The following is a 20399-nucleotide window of genomic DNA, read 5'->3' on the forward strand; positions in this document are numbered from 1 at the left end:
GGGTGAATTCTTAAGCGCCTAGATTCAGAATCTGAATCAAATGTGTGTGTGTGTGTGAGAAAGAGAGTTGAAGGAGGGTGGAGAGAGGGGAAGCTGGAGAAAGAAGGAATGATAAAATGAGTGCGCGAGTGAGTCCTGGGGAACTCATCAGACGGAGACAAACGTCGGGGATTCCATGCGAGACTTACCAACATTCCACAGCTGCAACTTTAGACAGCACTGGGCAGAGGACAGACAGAGAGAGAGAGAGACAGAGAAAGGAGAAAACTGGAGGAAAGAGGTCCAACTAAAAAGACTGACAGGCAGGTCTCTAACCTCAGGAGTTTAACTAGTGCCTGTTTGTTTCTTATATGAGCCATGACCTGGTCACATGGTGTGGTTGGATCGATTGTGTTCTACACAACCTGCTTCGATCAATACAACCGACTGTTAGTCATTGTGATGAGGCAGGCTATCACGTCAAGCTGTATTCAATCACATTTGGGAGAGGCAAAACAGTGAGCGGACTCCCTGGTTCAGACGTACCCAATCTTCTGTTTATCCAGCCCCCGTTACTATTTTGGGTGTCTCTAAGACTCCCCCAGACTGTAAGGACGCAATATAGCACCGGAGACAATTTCTTCCAGCGAGCCCAAGTCAGAAAAGGGAGGAGATTGTTGGTAAATCACTCAGCACGATTTAATCAGCACATTCACATCAAACCCAGCAGCAGGGAACGACAAACAGCTAATTCGGGAAATTCAATCGAATCCATTCAAAACACAGCAATTTAAAATCCATAATCAACTTAAAATGACATTGACAAAACAAACTTTAAAAAGTAAAATTAAAAAAGCGACATGCAAATAAATATAACACAAGATACTCCAACAGCACCAGCAGCTTCATATGATGAAGACAATGATGAAGGTGACGGTCAGTGACCCAGGGCTACTGCATGCTGTTGAGGAACTTGGGCTGCTCGTCACCTCGAGGCTGCAGGAGCTCCCCAGCGATCTTAGGCCCTGACTTCTCCTGTGGACAGGAACAGGAAACAGTAAGGGAACATTGAGTAGTAGTCAAACCAAGGACCGATCAGACGGGAGACGGATCTTAACTCCAAACCCACTAAAAACGCGACACTTACCTTCAACATGCCGTCCCTTTCCCATTTGAACAGGCCACAGTTACTGCAATAGAGAGCGCAGCATTATCATGTCTGATGAGTGCAGTAGCACGTGACCTGCATTGTGTTTGAGAGTGTGCGTTTCAACTGGGCCCCTGAGTGGCTGCATCTCAGTGCAAGAGGCGTCACTACAGCCCCTGGTTCGAATCCAAGCTGTATCACAACCGGCCGTGATAAAAACTGTAGTGTGTGTGTGTACGTGTCTCACCTGCAGTGTTTGTGTGGCAGGCGGTCCAGTGCGATGGCTCTCTGTCCACAGGGGCACTTGAAGAAGCGTTTGGTGGCGTCGTGCCACTGCAGCTCATGCTTCTCCTCCACACAGCGATCAGCCGGCTTGAAGTATGTGTACTTACACTGGAGACAAGACACAGATAAACACAGATAAATATGTGTCTGTACTAAGCCGTAAAGACACAGTTATGTTGGTCTGACAGGACGGTTAAATCATGTTGCTAGTAGGTGAATTAGAATTCTGAGCAGTCTGGCCGATCTGCTATCATGCTAGGAGTCTGGCCGATCTGCTATCATGCTAGGAGTCTGGCCGAGCTGCTATCATGCTAGGAGTCTGGCCGATCTGCTATCATGCTAGGAGTCTGGCCGATCTGCTATCATGCTAGGAGTCTGGCCGATCTGCTATCATGCTAGGAGTCTGGCCGATCTGCTATCATGCTAGGAGTCTGGCCGATCTGCTATCATGCTAGGAGTCTGGCCGATCTGCTATCAGGCTAGGAGTCTGGCCGATCTGCTATCATGCTAGGAGTCTGGCCGATCGGCTATCATGCTAGGAGTCTGGCCGATCGGCTATCATGCTAGGAGTCTGGCCGATCTGCTATCATGCTAGGAGTCTGGCCGATCGGCTATCATGCTAGGAGTCTGGCCGATCGGCTATCATGCTAGGAGTCTGGCCGATCGGCTATCATGCTAGGAGTCTGGCCGATCTGCTATCATGCTAGGAGTCTGGCCGATCGGCTATCATGCTAGGTTTACACGCCATTGGGACCGTTGTAATCGTACCGGTCTAAATTGCTAGTTGGCTCATGGGGAATATTCTGAGGTGCTCGTGGGTGCTTTCATCCGACTTACGTAAAGGAAAGCTGATGGTTCAAATCCCAGGAGTAGATTTGGACTCGACAGAATAAAACCGTTAGCTGATAGCTGATGACACTAGAGAACAAGACCTGTGATTGGACACGGACCTTTTTACAGCTGACGGCTCGACACTTCTGCTCTCTGATGTTCCTCATCTTGTCCTCCATCGCCTCCTTCTTCACCAGGGGGTCAAAGTAGCTCTCCTGCTGCTGGTACTCTGCCTAAAGAGAGAGATAGGAACTATTAACCCTCGTCTAGGGGAAGGGGGAATCATTACAGGAGAGGGGAACTATTATAACACTGGGCTAGAGATAAGGGGGAATCATTACACTGTTACACAGAAAAGGGAGCAGTTACACTAGGCTGCTATGGTTACGTAATTGCTGACTCACTGCCTGTAGCTCGGCCCCGTGACGGGACTTGGCGTTGAGGATCTTCTTAAACTCCTCTGATTGGACGTAGTCCATTTCTTCCCGCCTCTTCTTCTGGGCTGGCTCCTCCTCCTTGGCCCCAGGCTGTTCACCTGTACAGAGGCAGATCCCAGAGGATGGGTAAGAACAGGGACTCTGTGTGTGTGTGTGTGTGTGTGTGTGTGTGTGTGTGTGTGTGTGTGTGTGTGTGTGTGTGTGTGTGTACCATCAGGCGAGGACAGGTTCTTCTGCACCCTGGTGGTGATGTCAGTGCTGTTGCTCCTCTTCCTTTTCACAGCGTTGGGGTCTTCTTTGGCCAGCCCAGCACCCTTCACTCTCAGCTTCTTCAGAGCAGCCAACTAGAGAGGAGAGGGGCAGCTTCACCTTTAACCTCCAACCTATGTGACCTTTGAACTCTAGCCTCTCTATGACATCCATTCTACAGTCAAATCAACAGTGCAACAGTGTACACTAAGCATGAAAGCATGTGATAGGATGAGCACCACCTACCTTGGCTGCTGACAGGCTGTGTGGCGTCGGGGGCGGAGGAGGGGTGTGGTCAAAAAACAAGATATCATCTCCCGTGTTAAAACCCCTGCCCAGTGTTGGGGTGTGGGGGGCGGTGGGGCTCTGGGTGACTTTGGGGACCTCTGAGGCAGACTTAGGGGAAAGGAGGGTCCCTCTAGATGGGGGAGAGGCCCCGGGGAACCCCGCCCTGCCTGTGTTCTGGAGGACCCTCTGCTGGATCTCCTCTGCCCGGCGTCTACGGTTCTCTAAGAGCTGCTTCTGCTGCTGTTTCTGCTGCTTCAGGAGGTCAGAGGCAGAGATGGACTGGACCCCTGCACCAGCGGAGCCCTTGGAACCTGGGGGAGTGAGAGAGAAGGTGGAAGAAGAGAGAAAGATGATATACAGTAATTCGAATGCATTAACAAGCAGGGAGAAAACAGGTAAAAAATAAATCAAAAGTGTTTCCTTCTAAAGCCCTCCTGTCTTTCTCTAGTCTCCAGATGGCCCATCTGATGTGTTCATGGGTTTGGTCTGGTCTGCTTGAGTGAGTCAGTTACCTGGGGGTTTGGTGAGGTGTCTCTTCAGCTGGAGGGCTCCCGGGGTAGGCATGGATAAAAGGTCCTTGAAGTCGTCTGAGCAGCCAGACACCTCGTTAGACTTCATGGCTGAAAAACAATCAAACACATTACGAAAAAGCACCAGTCTTAAACCTCTCTCGCCAGCCACTCACTCCCTCCATCTCCCCCAGTCTTAAACCTCTCTCGCCCCCCACTCACTCCCTCCATCTCCCCCAGTCTTACCCAGTCTCTTGGCCTGGCTGGCCAGGTGGGCTGATCCCTTCACAAACAGGTTCCCTAGAGTGGTCTGGGTGGGCTTCTTAAGGCCAGACGCAGACCTAGACAGGAACGGAGGTGTACATAAGTGAACACAATACAAACACACACATACTGACTCACAGCGCAGACAAACACATAGAGCAGTGTTTTCCACAACTACATCAAGTAGCCAGCCAGCCAGCCAGAAAGAGTAGCCAGCCAGCCAAACAGAAAGAGTAGCCAGCCAGCCAAACAGAAAGAGTAGCCAGCCAGCCAGCCAGCCAGCCAAACAGAAAGAGTAGCCAGCCAGCCAGCCAGCCAGCCAGCCAAACAGAAAGAGTAGCCAGCCAGCCAGCCAAACAGAAAGAGTAGCCAGCCAGCCAAACAGAAAGAGTAGCCAGCCAGCCAGCCAAACAGAAAGAGTATCCAGCCAGCCAAACAGAAAGAGTATCCAGCCAAAAAACAGAAAGAGTAGCAAGCCAGCCAAACAGAAAGAGTAGCCAGCCAGCCAAACAGAAAGAGTAGCCAGCCAGCCAAACAGAAAGAGTAGCCAGCCAGCCAAACAGAAAGAGTAGCCAGCCAGCCAAACAGAAAGAGTAGCCAACCAGCCAATAAACGGAAAAAGTAGCCAGGAGCTCTATTTTGATGGCCTCTGGTACAGTGTAATACCCTGAATCCACAGCGAAATTATTGAATACATTATTGAGTTTACCTCCCAGATTAGAAAAATGTGTTGTGGTATTGCATTCTGTTCATACATTATGATAAACTTGGGCAAATTAATACATTTTCAATACATTTAGTTGGTTCCCTACTTAGGTCAATAAATGTTTGAATATTGTTGCTCTGTTTTAATGCCTGGATTCCGATTCCCAATTAACCAGAATGAGGCCCTCCACTACCTAACGTTCCTGCAGTGATGATTCACCATCTTCATCAAATGTTTTCAGAATGTATCTGCAGACATTCACCAAAAAGCCTCGGCCTACCAGTAGCCTATGCAAATAAGGGAGTCAAATGACAGAACCTCTCCAACGATGCCATTGGGTAGGCTACACTGACTGACGAGACGAGAGTCACTCACTTTAGAATCACTGTCTGGCAAACCCCGACATCCTAGCAAAGGAAACCTAGGAAATCCTTCGCTTTGCTTGTCTGATGTGATGCCGTCGACATAAAACCACGCTGCGGGATTTATGAATGGCAGAGGGATGTAGGAGACTTCATTCAAGTCCGTTCGACACCTTTTATAAACGAGTCAACACTTGCTGTTTAGCTGTCAATCAAAGCACAGTAAATAGTCTGATGGTCATGACTCCGCGTGGCTGGAGTAGCCATCCAGCTATATGTGAATCACGCCAAAGAAATTAATGTCGCAGAAAGACAGGATTTACCACTTACATTACACGGGACGTGCAAATTCACGACCAACACGCTCTCTCCCTCCTCTGTGTAAAGACATTTGACTGCAACCAACCACAGCACACACAAATTGTACCAGGAGGCGGGACAGACAGCACACTGCGTTCCTCTGTCATTGCTCGCTTTGTGACTGACAGGCGCCTATCCGATCAACAGAGCGCTGGAAGAGATGCAGATCGCTCATTCTAGCGGGAGAGGACTTGATGGACTAGCGAATTGAAACGTTTAAATGAAAAGAAGCCGATTGAAAATGAGTCTGCAACCGGCTGACTACTGGCGCTAATGGAAAACACCGCTTAGAGACGACTGACATTTACATATATAAACACACTGACCAACCAACACACACATGCACACAATATTCACTGTGACACACACACACACTCACAGTGCAGCAGCGCAGGCTGGTGAGGACATGCCTCCGTAGTGGAAGCCAGTCTGACACAGTCGTTCCTTCAGGCTGTTGCCCTTCCCCTTGGCCTTCCCTGTGGCCTTCCCTGAGAAAGACGACTGCAGCTCGGCCCGCTGGGCACTCATCTTCTTATACTGGGCCTTGACGTGGTACTGGCAGTACTGGCATTCATACTGCAGAGAGAGAGAGATAGCACATGACAACAGTCCTACACCCTCCTACTGCAGAGCGAGAGATAGCACATGACAACAGTCCTACACCCTCCTACTGCAGAGAGAGAGATAGCACATGACAACAGTCCTACACCCTCCTACTGCAGAGCGAGAGATAGCACATGACAACAGTCCTACACCCTCTTACTGCAGAGCAAGAGATAGCACATGACAACAGTTCTACACCCTCTTACTGCAGAGAAAGAGATAGCACATGACAACAGTCCTACACCCTCCTACTGCAGAGCGAGAGATAGCACATGACAACAGTTCTACACCCTCTTACTGCAGAGAAAGAGATAGCACATGACAACAGTCCTACACCCTCCTACTGCAGAGAAAGAGATAGCACATGACAACAGTCCTACACCCTCCTACTGCAGAGAGAGAGATAGCACATGACAACAGTCCTACACCCTCTTACTGCAGAGCGAAAGATAGCACATGACAACAGTTCTACACCCTCTTACTGCAGAGAAAGAGATAGCACATGACAAGTCCTACACCCTCCTACTGCAGAGAAAGAGATAGCACATGACAACAGTCCTACACCCTCCTACTGCAGAGAGAGAGATAGCACATGACAACAGTCCTACACCCTCCTACTGCAGAGAGAGAGATAGCACATGACAACAGTCCTACACCCTCCTACTGCAGAGAGAGAGATAGCACATGACAACAGTCCTACACCCTCCTACTGCAGAGAGAGAGATAGCACATGACAACAGTCCTACACCCTCCTACTGCAGAGAAAGAGATAGCACATGACAACAGTCCTACACCCTCCTACTGCAGAGAGAGATAGCACATGACAACAGTCCTACACCCTCCTACTGCAGAGAGAGAGATAGCACATGACAACAGTCCTACACCCTCTTACTGCAGAGAGAGAGATAGCACATGACAACAGTCCTACACCCTCCTACTGCAGAGAGAGAGATAGCACATGACAACAGTCCTACACCCTCCTACTGCAGAGAGAGAGATAGCACATGACAACAGTCCTACACCCTCCTACTGCAGAGAGAGAGATAGCACATGACAACAGTCCTACACCCTCCTACTGCAGAGAAAACACTAGAAACTATGTCACTTCACATGTTCTCAAATGTCCCCCTCTCTATTTGGCGGTGGTATATGACTGACACAGCAAATATGAATGACACCGATCAGCCTTTAGGTCGGTTCTGAGGGTCAGTGTGGGTCAGAGAGTGGATGAAGGAGCTGTTGAGCGGTTCAGGTTTTGTGTGTGTTTCTGGATGTAAAGGCAAACCCACCAGGTTGACAATCTGAGAGCAGGGGTCTCCGTTCTTCTTGGCTGCCTTACAGGTGCCATAGTCCTGAGCCTCCCCCATCAACAACAGCTTCTGATGGTGGTCCACTGACAGAGACACCTGGGGGGGAGACAGAGAAGGGGTGGGAGAAGAGAGAGTGATGGTGAGAACACACACACACACTACAGAGAAAGTAAACACACACACACACTCACCCCGTCATATCCGTCTTTGGCCTTCATGGGGTTGGGGTTGAGGATGCCCATGACGGTGCCTGGCTCAGTCTTCCAGTGTTCCTTATGCACCTCCCCAAACAGGAAGAGAGACACGTACACTTCCAGGTCATGGAGGTCAGACAGCTTCCAGATGCTGAACGTCTTACCCTGTGAGCGGAGGGAGGGAGACAACTCTTAACGCTGATCTCTGACCCATCTGAAATGAATACAGGCAGGCCCACTTCTTGTCAAATCAATGACTTGTTTTTAATGAACATTGGTCAACCTTACATACTTCTGGAGTCCTGAGTGTCCATGTCAATAAAACCACATGATCATTGACCTACTGTAGATGTTGAAGTTGTATGTTGGTATACAGTATGGAGCAGTGGAGGCTGCGGAGGGGAGGACGGCTCATAATAATGGTCAGAATGGCGCAAATGGAATGGTATCAAACACATGGAAACCATGTGTTTGATATCATTTCATCTATTCCACTCCAGCCATTACCACAAGCCCATCCTCCCTAATTAAGGTGACACCAACCTCCTGTGGATTAGATGGGGTAATTTGGGATGGCAGGTAGCCTAGTGGTTAGAGCGTTGGGTCAGTAACCGAACGGTTGCTGGATCGAATCCGAGTCTACAAGGTAAAAATCTGTCGCTCTGCCCCTGAACAAGGCAGTTAACCCACTGTTTCCCGGTAGACCGTCATTGTAAATAAGAATTTGTTCTTAACTGACTTGCCTCGTGAAATAAAAGTTGAATAATTCTGGTCTTACACTGCTGTTGCTCTGTGGTGTAGCTTTGTTGACCAGCACAGCGAAGGTGACCCAGTCGCACTCATCCAGTTTCTCCCGGGCAAGGCGCTCAGGCAATTGGGAGAGCCGAATCAGCTTGCGGTCGGCCATCTTACGATCCATCTCCGTGGAGGACACGCGTGGTCGCCTGAAACCAACGAACCAATCAGAATCCAGATCTGAGCTCGGGCAAGAAACCTTGGAGTGTTTATGTGTGTGTTACAGGTAGATGAGTTTGTGTGTTATAGGTAGATGAGTGTGTGTGTGTGTGGTACAGGTAGATGAGTGTGTGTGTGTGTGTGTGGTACAGGTAGATGAGTGTGTGTGTGTGTGGGTACAGGTAGATGAGTGTGTGTGTGTGTGTGTGGTACAGGTAGATGAGTGTGTGTGTGTGTGTGTGTGTTACAGGTAGATGAGTGTGTGTGTGTGTTACAGGTAGATGAGTGTGTGTGTGTGTGTGTGTGTGTGTGTGTGTGTGTGTGTGTGTGTTACAGGTAGATGAGTGTGTGTGTGTTACAGGTAGATGAGTGTGTGTGTGTGTTACAGGTAGATGAGCGTGTGTGTGTTACAGGTAGATGAGTGTGTGTGTGTTACAGGTAGATGAGTGTGTGTGTGTGTTACAGGTAGATGAGTGTGTGTGTGTTACAGGTAGATGAGTGTGTGTGTGTGTGTTACAGGTAGATGAGTGTGTGTGTTACAGGTAGATGAGTGTGTGTGTGTGTGTGTGTGTTACAGGTAGATGAGTGTGTGTGTGTTACAGGTAGATGAGTGTGTGTGTGCTCTGACCTCAGCCGCAGTCCAGAGTACTTCTCGATGGCGACGTCTTTAGGGAGAGACGGAAGGGGATTGGCCTGTCGTACGGCGGACAGGGCTGCAGCCGCATTGGACTGGGAAGGTAGCGATGAACGTACCGTACTGTTGGTCCTACTGCTGCTTGCTATTGGCTGGAAGGAGCTGTGAGTCTTAATCTCCACCAGTGGACCTCTGGTGCCTGTAGCGGCTGCTGTAGTGCTGGGCTGGACCTGGTGAGCTGTCCTTTGACCTTTGCGTTTGAACAGGTCAGCGTTGTTGAGCTGAGCGGTGAAGTCGGAGGACTCCTGTAGCTTGGTGCCGTCTCCTCGGTCTGGGGCAGATGAGGGCTTCCCCACTGTCAAAAACAACAGATGAAGAGATTCCTTTAAAACACACATCCACAGGCACCACCGTCACCCATTACACTTTACACAGATGCTCCTTACATGACATGTTAAGTCGCCACTGTGTTCCTGTAAGCTCAGCTTTGACTTTGATGAGAATACATGCTGAAACACAAAAAAACATACGAAAGTAATACCTGCTTGGGGCTTGGTCTTCTGTGTGGGACGAACTGGCTTGGAGGAGCTCTGTTTGGGGGGACCCTGTGAGGGAGTGTTAGCTTTGGAAGGTGCCTTTGTTCCTGGGATGCTGTTTGGGGTAGAGGTGGCTGTAGAGCTCTTCTGGGAGGCCTCTAGCTGCTGCTGCAGCCTCTGCATCTGCTCCTGCATACGCCTCAGCTCCTCTGAGAACACACAGAAACACAACAAATATGATTAGAACCAGAAACCTGCGATGAATTAAAAAGCAAAGGAGACCGTGTGTGAAGCTGACATACTTTAAGAGTAGGTATCTGCATTTTAGAAACATTTACTGTATACATAATATAGGCGTTAATGCTACGCTATAGTGCTAACATAATCATTTTGAGGTACTGAACTCCTTGTGGACAAACCTTGTAAATCTTCTTGGGATTTATTGAGGTTACCAGGAGCCTTCCCTCCAGACGGCTGTGTTTCGACTTCTTCCTCCTCTTCAATGCCATCCACATCTCCAAAGAGAGCAACGGCTTCATCCTCTTCCTCCCTCTCCCCACCCTCCCCCTCCAGTCCCTCCCTGTACTCTTCATCACCATCATCATTGTCAAACAGGTCATCTAGGTTATCCTCTGCTTCCTGGCTAGCCTGCTGCTCCTCTCCAGCCTCGTTCTCAGCCAGCAGCTCTGTTAGAAGGTCCAGGTCATCATCACCTGACACACACACAGTGTTATAGATTTTTGTTTTGATCAAAGCCATATGTTGATTATTCCCCCCCAACAAACACAGACACACGAGTTGTATCCCTTACCATCCATTTCTTGGAATTTTAAGATCAAGCCTTTCCCGATTAAAAAGCAGATCTAGGAATAAAAAATGCACAGGTATTTTAACAGTCATATCCCGAAGACACAATTGTTTATTGACATGTCATTAACTTATTTATGGACACGGCTAGCTAAAGCTTTACAATTTCCATTATGTATATTCTCTCCCATTATCTGTTTCCTACTGACATCGAAATAAGTAAGTTATCCGATTTTCACAACGCTTAAACTAGCAACAACGCTTACAGCAAGCTAGCAAACACATTATGAATATGATCTCCACCCCAGACAGTGCGAAAGCCGCGGTAGCAACAATGTCACTTCGAGGTAAATTTCAGGTCAAATTACATTTGTCGATTGTATACTTTTTGTGTAGTGACCAAGAAAACATTTTCTTGAAAATAATTATATTGTTCACCTTACTTGATGGTTTCAGGGACTTCTCTAGCTAGCTATCGTCGTTTCTTCAAAATACTACTGAGAAAGAACTGAAATCTGGCGCTAAACGAAGGACCCCTATCAAATAGAATAGTGGCTACTAATTTGCCTGTCCACAATGTTTTTGGTAGATGTTTCCACTCACAAATTACTTGCATATCGCAGATAAAATCATAGAAAACGGTATACCTAGTTAAATTTTTTGTTGAAATTATACATTATTTCACTTTATTGACTGGTGTAGGCATGGCTCCTTTAAATATATAGACTACAGTCGCGGTCCTAATATATAAACAAAGTTTGTGAACGTCAACAAACATGGTGTGTTTACAGGGATCCGGGATCAAGAGCATATTGAAGTTGAATGGTTAAGGTAAGGGTTATGGTTAGAGGATATTGCGTCCCAAGGATTCCGGATTGCACTGACTGAACAAACATAGGAAGGTATTTTACTAGGCAAATTCGTTAAGAACACATTCGTATTTACAATGACGGGGGTTGGGATTAAACATAAAAATATGGGACAAACACACGTCACGACCAGAGAGACAACACGATATTACAAAATGAGAGACCAAAGACAAACATAGTATGGCAGCAGCACAACACGGTACAAACATTACTGGGCACCGACAACAGCAAATGGCAAGAAGGAAGAGACAATACACCACGCAAAGCAGCCACAACTGTCAGTAAGTGTCCATTATTGAGTCTTTGAATGAAGACATTGAAATAAAACGGTCCAGTTTGGGTGTTTGTTGCAGCTCGAGCTGCTTTATCCCATAGATATAAAGCAGATTCCGTTCTATATCCATGGTGAGTACTCTCATGTTGCATTTTTTCAGGTGCCATCAGATGTGTGTGCAACAGACAGAAACAGCCTACTGTACCAATAACACCTTTATTACATATTTTCATAATTATTTTACAGAATCACATGATTTGTAAATACATCTGGATAGAGAAGTGATCTAATACGGTACACACTCCCTTGCATAGTCATTCTTCCTGCAGGCTACATAAGCTGTAAATAGGTTTAATTATTAATGTACAAACCATGACAATGATGGATAAAATGTATGTGCAATATACATTTACAAAGCAACATTAAAGTGTCTTAGGCATCCTTCCCTCCGTTGAAGCAAAAGATTTTCGAATTATTCAAAACTAAATGTCTATGCTGTAAATGTAATCTATTCATAACCTTAATCGAAACAGAATTACAGCTTAATTAAATTGAATCACGCGAAAATCCGTAATAAGCATTTAATAAAACAAATTATTAAAAACGAACGCTTTAGCAAGAAACTAAGTGGCAGACGGCTGTCAATAAGAAAACAAAGTTACCAAACTTAAAATACAAATTCCAGTTCTCCATTTACCACCGAACAGCATAATAAACGCAATATATTTCACCCCTCTAACAAAGCAAAAGTGTGTCTAGTTGTGCACTGTAAGAACACATTTTATATTATAGTTACATGTGCTAAAACAGACCAGAGCAACATAGCCCCGAACTGCAAAATAAACACACTTTTTAGAGCATAAAGGCGGCATTTTACTCTGCCACAAATCAGATGATGATGAAGAGGAAGAATCTGATTATGGTGCATCTGCGGCAGTTGTCTTTGTTGTTGCTGATGACTATGATGAAGGCTCAGATGATGCAGTCCATGATGTGAATCTGCAGGCTATCCAGGTCTGGTAGGATCTCGTTACACTTGGGGCAGACGTGCTCCGGTATATTCCCCTGCTGCTGCCAGTCCCTGGCATCACCACCTATCAGACACACAGTGGTATGGTAACTCTATTCCCTTATATACACACAATTACATCATTTATCGTTGTTGTAAATAATGTGAGATGGAGAGGAGCAGAGGGTTTTCATCATAAAAATAAATATGAGATCACATTTAATTGGCAGAAAACAATATGATGTGCCCTGGCTTGAACCTTGCAAAAGCCAGGTACTGTCCGGTACCTCTGGCTCCTTCCATGTTGTGTGGAGCAGCACCTCCATGTGGATTGCCCCCACGTGGCATGTGTCTTCTCTGCATATCGCTCAGAGATTGCCTACAGAAACCAGACGTAGTCAGGCGGTGGATCCAAAATGGCAGTGAACGTGACCCAACATGACCAATCTGTGATCACATGACCAATATATAATCTGATGCGCACCTGCCCAGTGAGTCCATCTCATCCTGTAGCTGAGTGTTCTGTTTCTTGACAAAGTCCAGCTGAGCAGACAGACGTTCTTTCTCCTCGTGAATCTTCTCCCGAGCTGCTCGCTCCGCGTAAAAGTCAGACGAGTACACCTCCGCCTGGACAATGAATAGCACACACGCATTATTAAAATGATACCTACGCATATAAAATCAGACAGACAAAACATTTGTCTATACGTGTCAATGATTATAAAGGTGTGGCTGCATTGTTGTATAGATATAAATGTGAATGTCATATACAGAATGGAGTGTATTGGTTATACATTTAATTTCAGCCAAATAAAATGTTATATGCAAAAGATATTGTAAATGTTGTATAATTGAGGGACTAACAACGGACCAACAAGCCCCTGGGGGGGGTCGTAAACCATAACTCAAGAGTTAAGACGGATAGTTCATGAAAAATGTATGTTTCTGAGAAAGGATGTTGCGAACTCATTTTGAATGATGCCAGCAATACACTTGCTCAAACATTATTCAAGTACACCGCTTGGGTCGAGTTCTATAAGTGGAGCATTAACCTTGCTTGTGCTGTTTTGTTGAGATCACACTCAGAGAAGCCATGAACGGACCCAATTTCTATATTCTGCTTCTTGCTGGAGTCTTGGTCAACGGGCATCATTTACATAATGATGCTGTGTATATGGAATCAGTTGATCATTTCCTTGCTTGTGAGTTGCAGAACTCCGATGGGAAAAACAATTTGACCAGCCTTTACAGTTTAACTGCCCTTCAAGACAATCCATCTCCCACGTAAATAGTGTGAAAAGGCAAAAGGCTGTTCTTATCTGCTTACTATCAATCTTCTACCAAAATGAAATGTCTACTCCAATCATTAGTGCCGTTTTACTTTTCATCACCAATTATAAACCAAATGATCTCATTGTTCTGCATAGACCAGTAGGTGCGCTGCACTGTACTGTTGATATTGGGCATATCAAATAAAATAAAAACTTCAAATGCATTTTTTGTTTTCAAATCATTTCAACTATTAATATGTGCATTGTCATGTATCTAATTTCAGTCAACATGTGAACTACTATGAAGACCGTGTGTGGGACTTTGTGAGTGCAAAGACACATTTGTCTCAAGAGCCTGAGTGCCTCTGGTCTCCTTACGTAAATTACTTTGATCAAGAGTTCAGCTTCAAATGCCCCCAAAACTATGTCCTAACTGGGGTGAACAGCTATCACACTATGAGGACAGAAGGTGAGTAAAACCTCAATGTTTACCAGATCATATGTTCAATTGGTACATTTCATTTTTTTCCAAATACTTTGAGCGGTTGATTGAGCCTGCTTGGAGTGCCATATGAGCAGCATTTGCACTTTTGAGACTATTCCATTGGTTCCACAAAGTGCCACTGAAGTATTTGAAAGAAAACAAGTTTTTGACAATATTGACTGTGTGTTATACTATACATGTATGATTTCCATCACTGTGTCACAGGTGGAAGTTCTACTGCTGTCGAGTCAACAGCTACCGTAACCAGGACTGTCAGTGGACCCCCTATATCAACTACTTTGATGAGATCATCTCTTGGCAAGTCCCAGGCCTGAACTACCTAGTTGGGGCCGGGAAGCTACCATTCAAATTATGTGTGTGATGTAGTTCAGGGGAGCGATGTTTCAACAACAATAATCTTTACCTCAAAATGTATTGTGTACTTTCAGAGACCGTCGTTGGAGATACCAGTACTGCACACGGAAGTCAAACTGCTGATTATTGAATTCTTGACCCAAATGACGAGTAAAGATTGCCTACTACCTTCTTTCTTGTGTTTCATTGAATTATTTCATTCATTAATGCATATTCATATTTAAAATCAAGCCAGTCTGAGTTGAAGTATACTTATTATTTTTTAAATATAAAAATAAAATAAGAGACAGTGGCACCTATTTCACCTCATGAAAATATAAACTGTTACACTTTTTTGGAAGGGTACTTAGCCTGAATTAATTGAATTACTGGTTTAACCAAGAAGCTGCCTTCACTGACAGTCACTCAAATGTCACTTTTAAGAGATGCTGTACAACTCCAAATGTTCACAGAGTTCACTAAGTAAATAAGAATGGTTTAATCTTTTTCCAAGTGTGAGAACACACACACACACCTCCAGCTCAATTCACATGACACACACACACACACAACTAGATTGAGAACACACACAGAAAACCTACCTGAGCCTGAAACACAGAGATTGTTTCCAGCTCCTTCTCCTTCTGATACATCTCCTGCTTCATGACATCTATCTGCTGTTGCTTAGCAGCCAGGGCCTTCTCTGCTGCATCCAGTCTGGTCTGCAGGTCTCCCACCTCCTTAGTGACCAGTGGCTGGAGGCCACAAAGAGGGCAACGGTCAGATTCATCACCTTCACCATGCCATACCATTTTGACAAAGGACAAAACAGTTCAAAGTGCCAAACTAGACCGACTTCTGTTTAACAGAGGCTAAGTAGTGTGGTCACCTCTTGGTTCTTGCTCGCTTGCTTCAACTCGTTGTAGTCCTCGAATAGCTTGGTGTAGGCATCCTTCAGCTGGGTCAGGTTAGTCCTGAGGAGGGGAGGGGCAACTGACTCATGATGACTAAGGAGTATTTAGATATAGAAACTCATGGCATTGACCAGTGGAAACTGATAAGGGGGGTTTCAAAAGAGGAGCAGGGAATTTCTGTCCCAAGACCCCACCCTAGGGAATGGCCCAATAGTGTTGGGGGAGTAGGAATATGTCTGAGTGAGAGTGTGCGTGCATGCTTGACTGCCGTCCCACCTCTCCTCTCCAGCCTTCCTCTGCTCAAGCTGGCTCTGGGCCTTCATGCTGTCCACCTGCAGCTTCAGTCTGTCATTCTCACTCTGTACCTCCTGCTTCTCTACCAGCTGGGCTGTCAGAGTCACAACCTCCTGCTCCACATCCCTACATCTACAGAGATAGAGAAATACAGAGAGTGGGATAGAGGGAAAGTGAAAGAGCGTATTGGGGGAAAGGGAATGAGCAAGGTTAGCATAGTTTACATGTTTCCATTGTCTATGTAGCTCTCTGCTCTCCGTCTCTCTCACCTGTCCTGCAGGTTCTTCTTCATGCCCTCAGCCTCGCCCAGTTTGCTCTGAGCCTGCTGTAGCTCATTAAACAGGGTCATCATCTGAGCCTTCAGATTCTCCACCTCTGACACAGCCTGACACACAACAGAGAACAGTCCAACAAACTGACAGTTCTGATCAAGAAGCTAAGGGTCAGGACACTGTAATGGGGACATTTAATAAAGTTAATATTCAGTTAAGAGTAAATAACACAACGCTTAGCACATTTGTGTTCCCTCTTCCTGTAATACACAGGATTTCCAGGTTTTATTTGGGACACTCGTGTACTGATTGATGGTCACGAGACTTGATACTGAATGTTATGTATTGTTCATGTCTGTTGATAGTGATTGACCCCAGACTGGAGGTACAAGGACCAAGGACACTGATTGTTATTGTATTCTGGGGCAGTGTGATTCTGTAGCAGCTGATGTTGTGACTTCCTACAAGCCTCTCAGCGGGTTTTTACACAGAACATTGGTGGAGTGAGACGAGACTATAAGGGCCTGCTTCTGTGCTGGAGGTGTCTCCCTGTGGCAACTTGTATTAAACCACATTGATTTACTTTAAATCATCTGGAAAATCCCTATTACATACTGTACATTAATACATTTCAATCTCAATATCTTGCCTGTTCTTACAGGGTGAGAGACAAGCTCTTAACCAGCCTATCTGTGTATCTACCTTCTCCTTCCCAGAGTTCTGTTGGGGCGCCTCCGCTGGTTCTGGCTCAGTACCACATGCTGTGTTGGCTAGTGCTGGGGAAACCACCTCTGGCAGTAGTGAGGTCTGTGTGGAGCTCTCCGTGTTAGTTTCTTTCTCCTCCAGCTCTGTGATTCTGAAAGACATAGGAACATCAGTCTTCGGTTCCACCCAAACATAAAGCCCAGGCAGAAATGCGGCCCACCTGGATCTGGTAGCCTGGAGCTCGATTTGTAGCCTCTCCACCCTCTGGGTCTCCTTCCTCAGGGACTGGAGCAGCTGGCTGACAGTCAGCTCCTCAGACTCCTGCCTGGATACACTCATGTCATACCTGGGGTCCCTTTCGTTATGATACAGCTCCTTTCCAGTATCCTCTTTCTACACACACACACACACACACACACACACACACACACACACACACACACGAAAAATCAAGACACACACCCTTTTAATATGAATGGATGGAGTAAGTGAGTGTCACTCACAGCAAACCTGATCTCTATGAAGGAGTCATCCTCTGACCCCTGACCTGTCTTGAGCTGGAGTTCAGAGTTCATGGCCACCAGGTCATTCTTCTCAGCCTGCAGACGCACCAGTTGGGCACGCAGCGCCTCCAGTTCTGAATTCTGATTGGCTGTCTCGGCCTGGAGGCGACACAGCACAGATAAAGACAAAACAGTCTGCCCAGCAGTATATCTATCTATCCATATTCTACTATATTTTTTTTAAACACACCATCTTTCTTTTCTAAGCCTCTTATTTTGTTATACAAAATCTACAAAAATCCTCCATACAATAATTTCTCACTTAATAAGCAGATTGTGTGGTCTAGCCAGAGTAACCTTGTGAACACTAGCCTTCTCTCTCACACCTGTCCCTTCCCCTCTCCTCCTCCCTCCAGCTCCTCCACCTTCATGCTGAGCTCCTGGTTGTGTGAGGAGAGGGCCTCCATACGGCTGCGTGCCTCATCCAGCCTCCCCTCCAGGAACTCCTTCTCCTCCCTCTGCTTCTCCCTCCACACAGACAGACCCTCGAAGCGCTCCTTCATCGACACGTTGGTTTGCTTCAGCGCCTCTACAGGGGAAGATACACAGAGAGTACATTACTGTAAAACACACAGAAACACACACGGACAGAGCAGTCAATCACATAATCAGCTAGTGCAAGACAATCAGAACCTCATATGCCGTAACATCCTAATGTCCCCGCCCCATACAGGAGATTCTCAATGAGCTTTAAGGCTGAACCACATTCTGGTCCCCTCTCCATGCCTCACCCTTCAGGTCTCGGTTCTCCTGGATGAGGCGGTTCATCTGCTGCAGCGTTTCCTCCAGGGTGCCTGTGGTGGGGCTGTGGCCGGGGTGGGAGCTCGGACCCCGGGAGACGTCCCCGTTCACCATGGGGGAGCTGGACGCCATCACTCTACAGCAAGGTGAGGAGGTGTGGAGACATGCAAGTGGACAATACATTCTCAGACCATGGAATACACTAGAATGAGAATAGGGATTCTGATTCTAGCGAAGCCCCATGCAAGGACAATCAGATGTTATATATCTTCTAGATCTGTATGCATCAAAACAACAGCACGCCTTGTCAGAGGTGTGAAGGAATACTATTGCACACAATGACTCATGTACACTGGGCAATATCCGTTATTGAATAATCTTATCAGCAGCTGTCACGTGGTAGGAAGCTCAGCAGCCTGCCTGAGTGCGCTGGCCACTTTTCATGTAATTTAATAAACCTCCACAGGTCTGTGACGGAGTGTATATTGTAGCGACCTTAAAGGAACACCTAGCGAACTCCTCAAGAGGTTCAGACCTTTTGGCGTAAAGGACCTCTTGTTGTAACTCAGTGTTTCCCAAATTCGGTGCGCGTTTTTATTTCTGCCACAGCACTACACAATTGATTCAAATAACCAACTAATCATCAAGCTTTGGGCAAAAACCAAAACGTGCACCCCTTTGGGTTGCGAGGACCGGGTTTGGGAAACTGAAAAGGTTATGTTGTGTCAAACTCATTCCATGGAGGGCTAATTGACTGCTGGTTTTCACTCCTCCCTTGTACTTGATTGCTACGTTAAGGTCACTGATTAGTTAGGAACTCCCCTCACTTGGTTGTTGGTCTAAATTGGACACAAATTGAAAGGAGGAACCAAAAACCAGCAGTCACTCTGCCCTCCATGGAATGAGTTTGACACCCCTGGGTTTATTGTGCTTTCAAGACAACCAGGAGCTAGGGAAAAAACGAGGTCGAATCATGACGTCAGTGATCTTAAGGTTCGGGAAGTCGGCGCTCGAGAAAGAGACCCGAGTTCCCAACTTGGAATTCGGGGTTGGATGACCGTTCAAAACACTTTCAAGACGGAGCTCGTTTTTTTTACCGAATCCCCAGTTGTCATGAACGCATTTAACTCGGAAGATTTTCCAGTTTGTTTGAACGCGTCATAAGGTGTTGGCTTTCGCTGGACCGGTGGTTCAGTCCCAGTCGGAGCTAACCCCCCAAATACTCTAAAATAACATCACAAAAGGCACCACTACTGACTCAGAACATATGTTGACTTACAGCAGCCAAGGCTGCCCCCTTTTCTCCTACTCCTTTCTCTTTCCCTTCCTCATTTGAAATTCTACCAAACGTTACCTTCAACGATACAACAATGTACCATATTTGACTGCTTCTTTAGCTAGCTGGGGTAAAAACAAGGTGAAAACGAAATCATACTTCCTAAACTGTTAGTGCGTCACATTACACCTAGGCCTAACAAATTAATCGCGATTTCAATACTCACACGTGATTAAAATACACCTTGAAAGAACTCGGATACTTCTTTTCTAAGATCAAAACACTTCTGTTTCGTTTTTCTTCGGACTTGTTATTGGTTTACAGCATTTCCTTGTCTTAACGTCACGTCACAAAAAAGGGTGTGTGATGATCAAATCTTCAATCAAATGGAGTTGACGCTGGTTTGCCTTCAAAAGCCGTAGATGCATCTATATATTTTGCAAATCAGTGAATAGCTGCGTTAGTGACACCCTCGAACTGACCCACAGAGCGTCTGACAGTGACGTCATGGACTGCTATTCCAGCGGGTTTTCCCGTAAGGAGTGACCTTGCACTTTTGGTCAAGGAGTGACATTTGCCTGGTAAACCCATTATGAGATCAGAAAGCCGACTAATCAATCATTTATTTGACAATTTCATTGGAGAATTGAGAATTTTTTCAGCCTATATTGTAGACTATTTTCACATCAATCTAATGAAATAGGACCGCCTTTTGGCTAATTTACCCACCATCTGCCTACTGCACTATGACACTGTATAATTATAAAAACATAGAAACTGAGTAGTAAAATGAGTGTATGACTATGAAGGATGAGAGGCTATATGGGCACTTCAGAATGAACAATACAGTGAGGTATAATTGGCTTGCCTTGGGACCACAAATGTTGTTGGTTTGCAGGTCCTTCAAATGTCCACTAG

General features: G+C 46.1%; 2 protein-coding genes across 6 annotated transcripts; both read right to left on the minus strand.

Moving 5' to 3' along the window:
- Positions 1 to 653: 653 nt before the first annotated feature.
- On the minus strand, positions 654 to 11004 carry mcm10 (minichromosome maintenance 10 replication initiation factor). Of its 2 annotated transcripts, none has more exons than XM_035784359.2 (18): positions 10899 to 11004; positions 10460 to 10511; positions 10068 to 10361; positions 9654 to 9857; positions 9107 to 9467; positions 8303 to 8468; positions 7522 to 7689; positions 7310 to 7426; positions 5797 to 5993; positions 3972 to 4066; positions 3729 to 3836; positions 3175 to 3527; positions 2891 to 3023; positions 2647 to 2777; positions 2362 to 2475; positions 1374 to 1519; positions 1127 to 1169; positions 654 to 1014 (listed from the first exon to the last, which is right to left on the minus strand). In XM_035784359.2, exons 2-18 carry the CDS (start codon positions 10464 to 10466, stop codon positions 931 to 933), a joined length of 2721 nt encoding a protein of 906 aa, XP_035640252.1. In that variant the 5' UTR covers positions 10467 to 10511; positions 10899 to 11004; the 3' UTR covers positions 654 to 930. The 2 variants fall into 2 exon arrangements, with proteins under 2 accessions (XP_035640252.1, XP_035640251.1); XM_035784358.2 differs by having other exon boundaries at positions 10894 to 11001.
- Positions 11005 to 11800: 796 nt separating this feature from the next.
- Positions 11801 to 19876, minus strand: optn (optineurin). Of its 4 annotated transcripts, none has more exons than XM_052460261.1 (13): positions 19708 to 19876; positions 18196 to 18341; positions 17830 to 17993; positions 17405 to 17563; positions 17122 to 17294; positions 16899 to 17052; positions 16194 to 16309; positions 15907 to 16056; positions 15606 to 15690; positions 15319 to 15471; positions 13092 to 13234; positions 12895 to 12986; positions 11801 to 12692 (listed from the first exon to the last, which is right to left on the minus strand). In XM_052460261.1, the coding sequence occupies exons 2-13, from the start codon at positions 18335 to 18337 to the stop codon at positions 12571 to 12573; spliced, it is 1653 nt and encodes a 550-aa protein (XP_052316221.1). In that variant the 5' UTR covers positions 18338 to 18341; positions 19708 to 19876; the 3' UTR covers positions 11801 to 12570. The 4 variants fall into 4 exon arrangements, with proteins under 4 accessions (XP_052316221.1, XP_052316219.1, XP_052316222.1 ...); XM_052460259.1 differs by having other exon boundaries at positions 17791 to 17993; XM_052460262.1 differs by having other exon boundaries at positions 12867 to 12986; positions 17791 to 17993.
- Between the last annotated feature and the right edge of the window lie 523 nt (positions 19877 to 20399).

The sequence above is a fragment of the Oncorhynchus keta genome, chromosome 13, assembly GCF_023373465.1.
Source record: "Oncorhynchus keta strain PuntledgeMale-10-30-2019 chromosome 13, Oket_V2, whole genome shotgun sequence".
Classification (NCBI taxonomy): Eukaryota; Metazoa; Chordata; class Actinopteri; order Salmoniformes; family Salmonidae; genus Oncorhynchus; species Oncorhynchus keta.

Excerpts from the sequence above, each read along its gene's own strand:
- mcm10 (XM_035784359.2), bottom strand. Across the intron at positions 9,468-9,653 it reads GAAGACCAAGCCCCAAGCAG|TGGGGAAGCCCTCATCTGCC; the intron begins GTATTACTTTCG and ends TGTTTTTGACAG. Across the intron at positions 8,469-9,106 it reads TACTCTGGACTGCGGCTGAG|GCGACCACGCGTGTCCTCCA; the intron begins GTCAGAGCACAC and ends CGTTGGTTTCAG.
- optn (XM_052460259.1), bottom strand. The coding sequence starts at position 18,337 with ATGGCGTCCAGCTCCCCCATGGTGAACGGGGACGTCTCCCGGGGTCCG. Across the intron at positions 17,295-17,404 it reads TCATAGAGATCAGGTTTGCT|AAAGAGGATACTGGAAAGGA; the intron begins GTGAGTGACACT and ends GTGTGTGTGTAG. Across the intron at positions 15,691-15,906 it reads AGGAAGGCTGGAGAGGAGAG|GACTAACCTGACCCAGCTGA; the intron begins GTGGGACGGCAG and ends TCCCCTCCTCAG.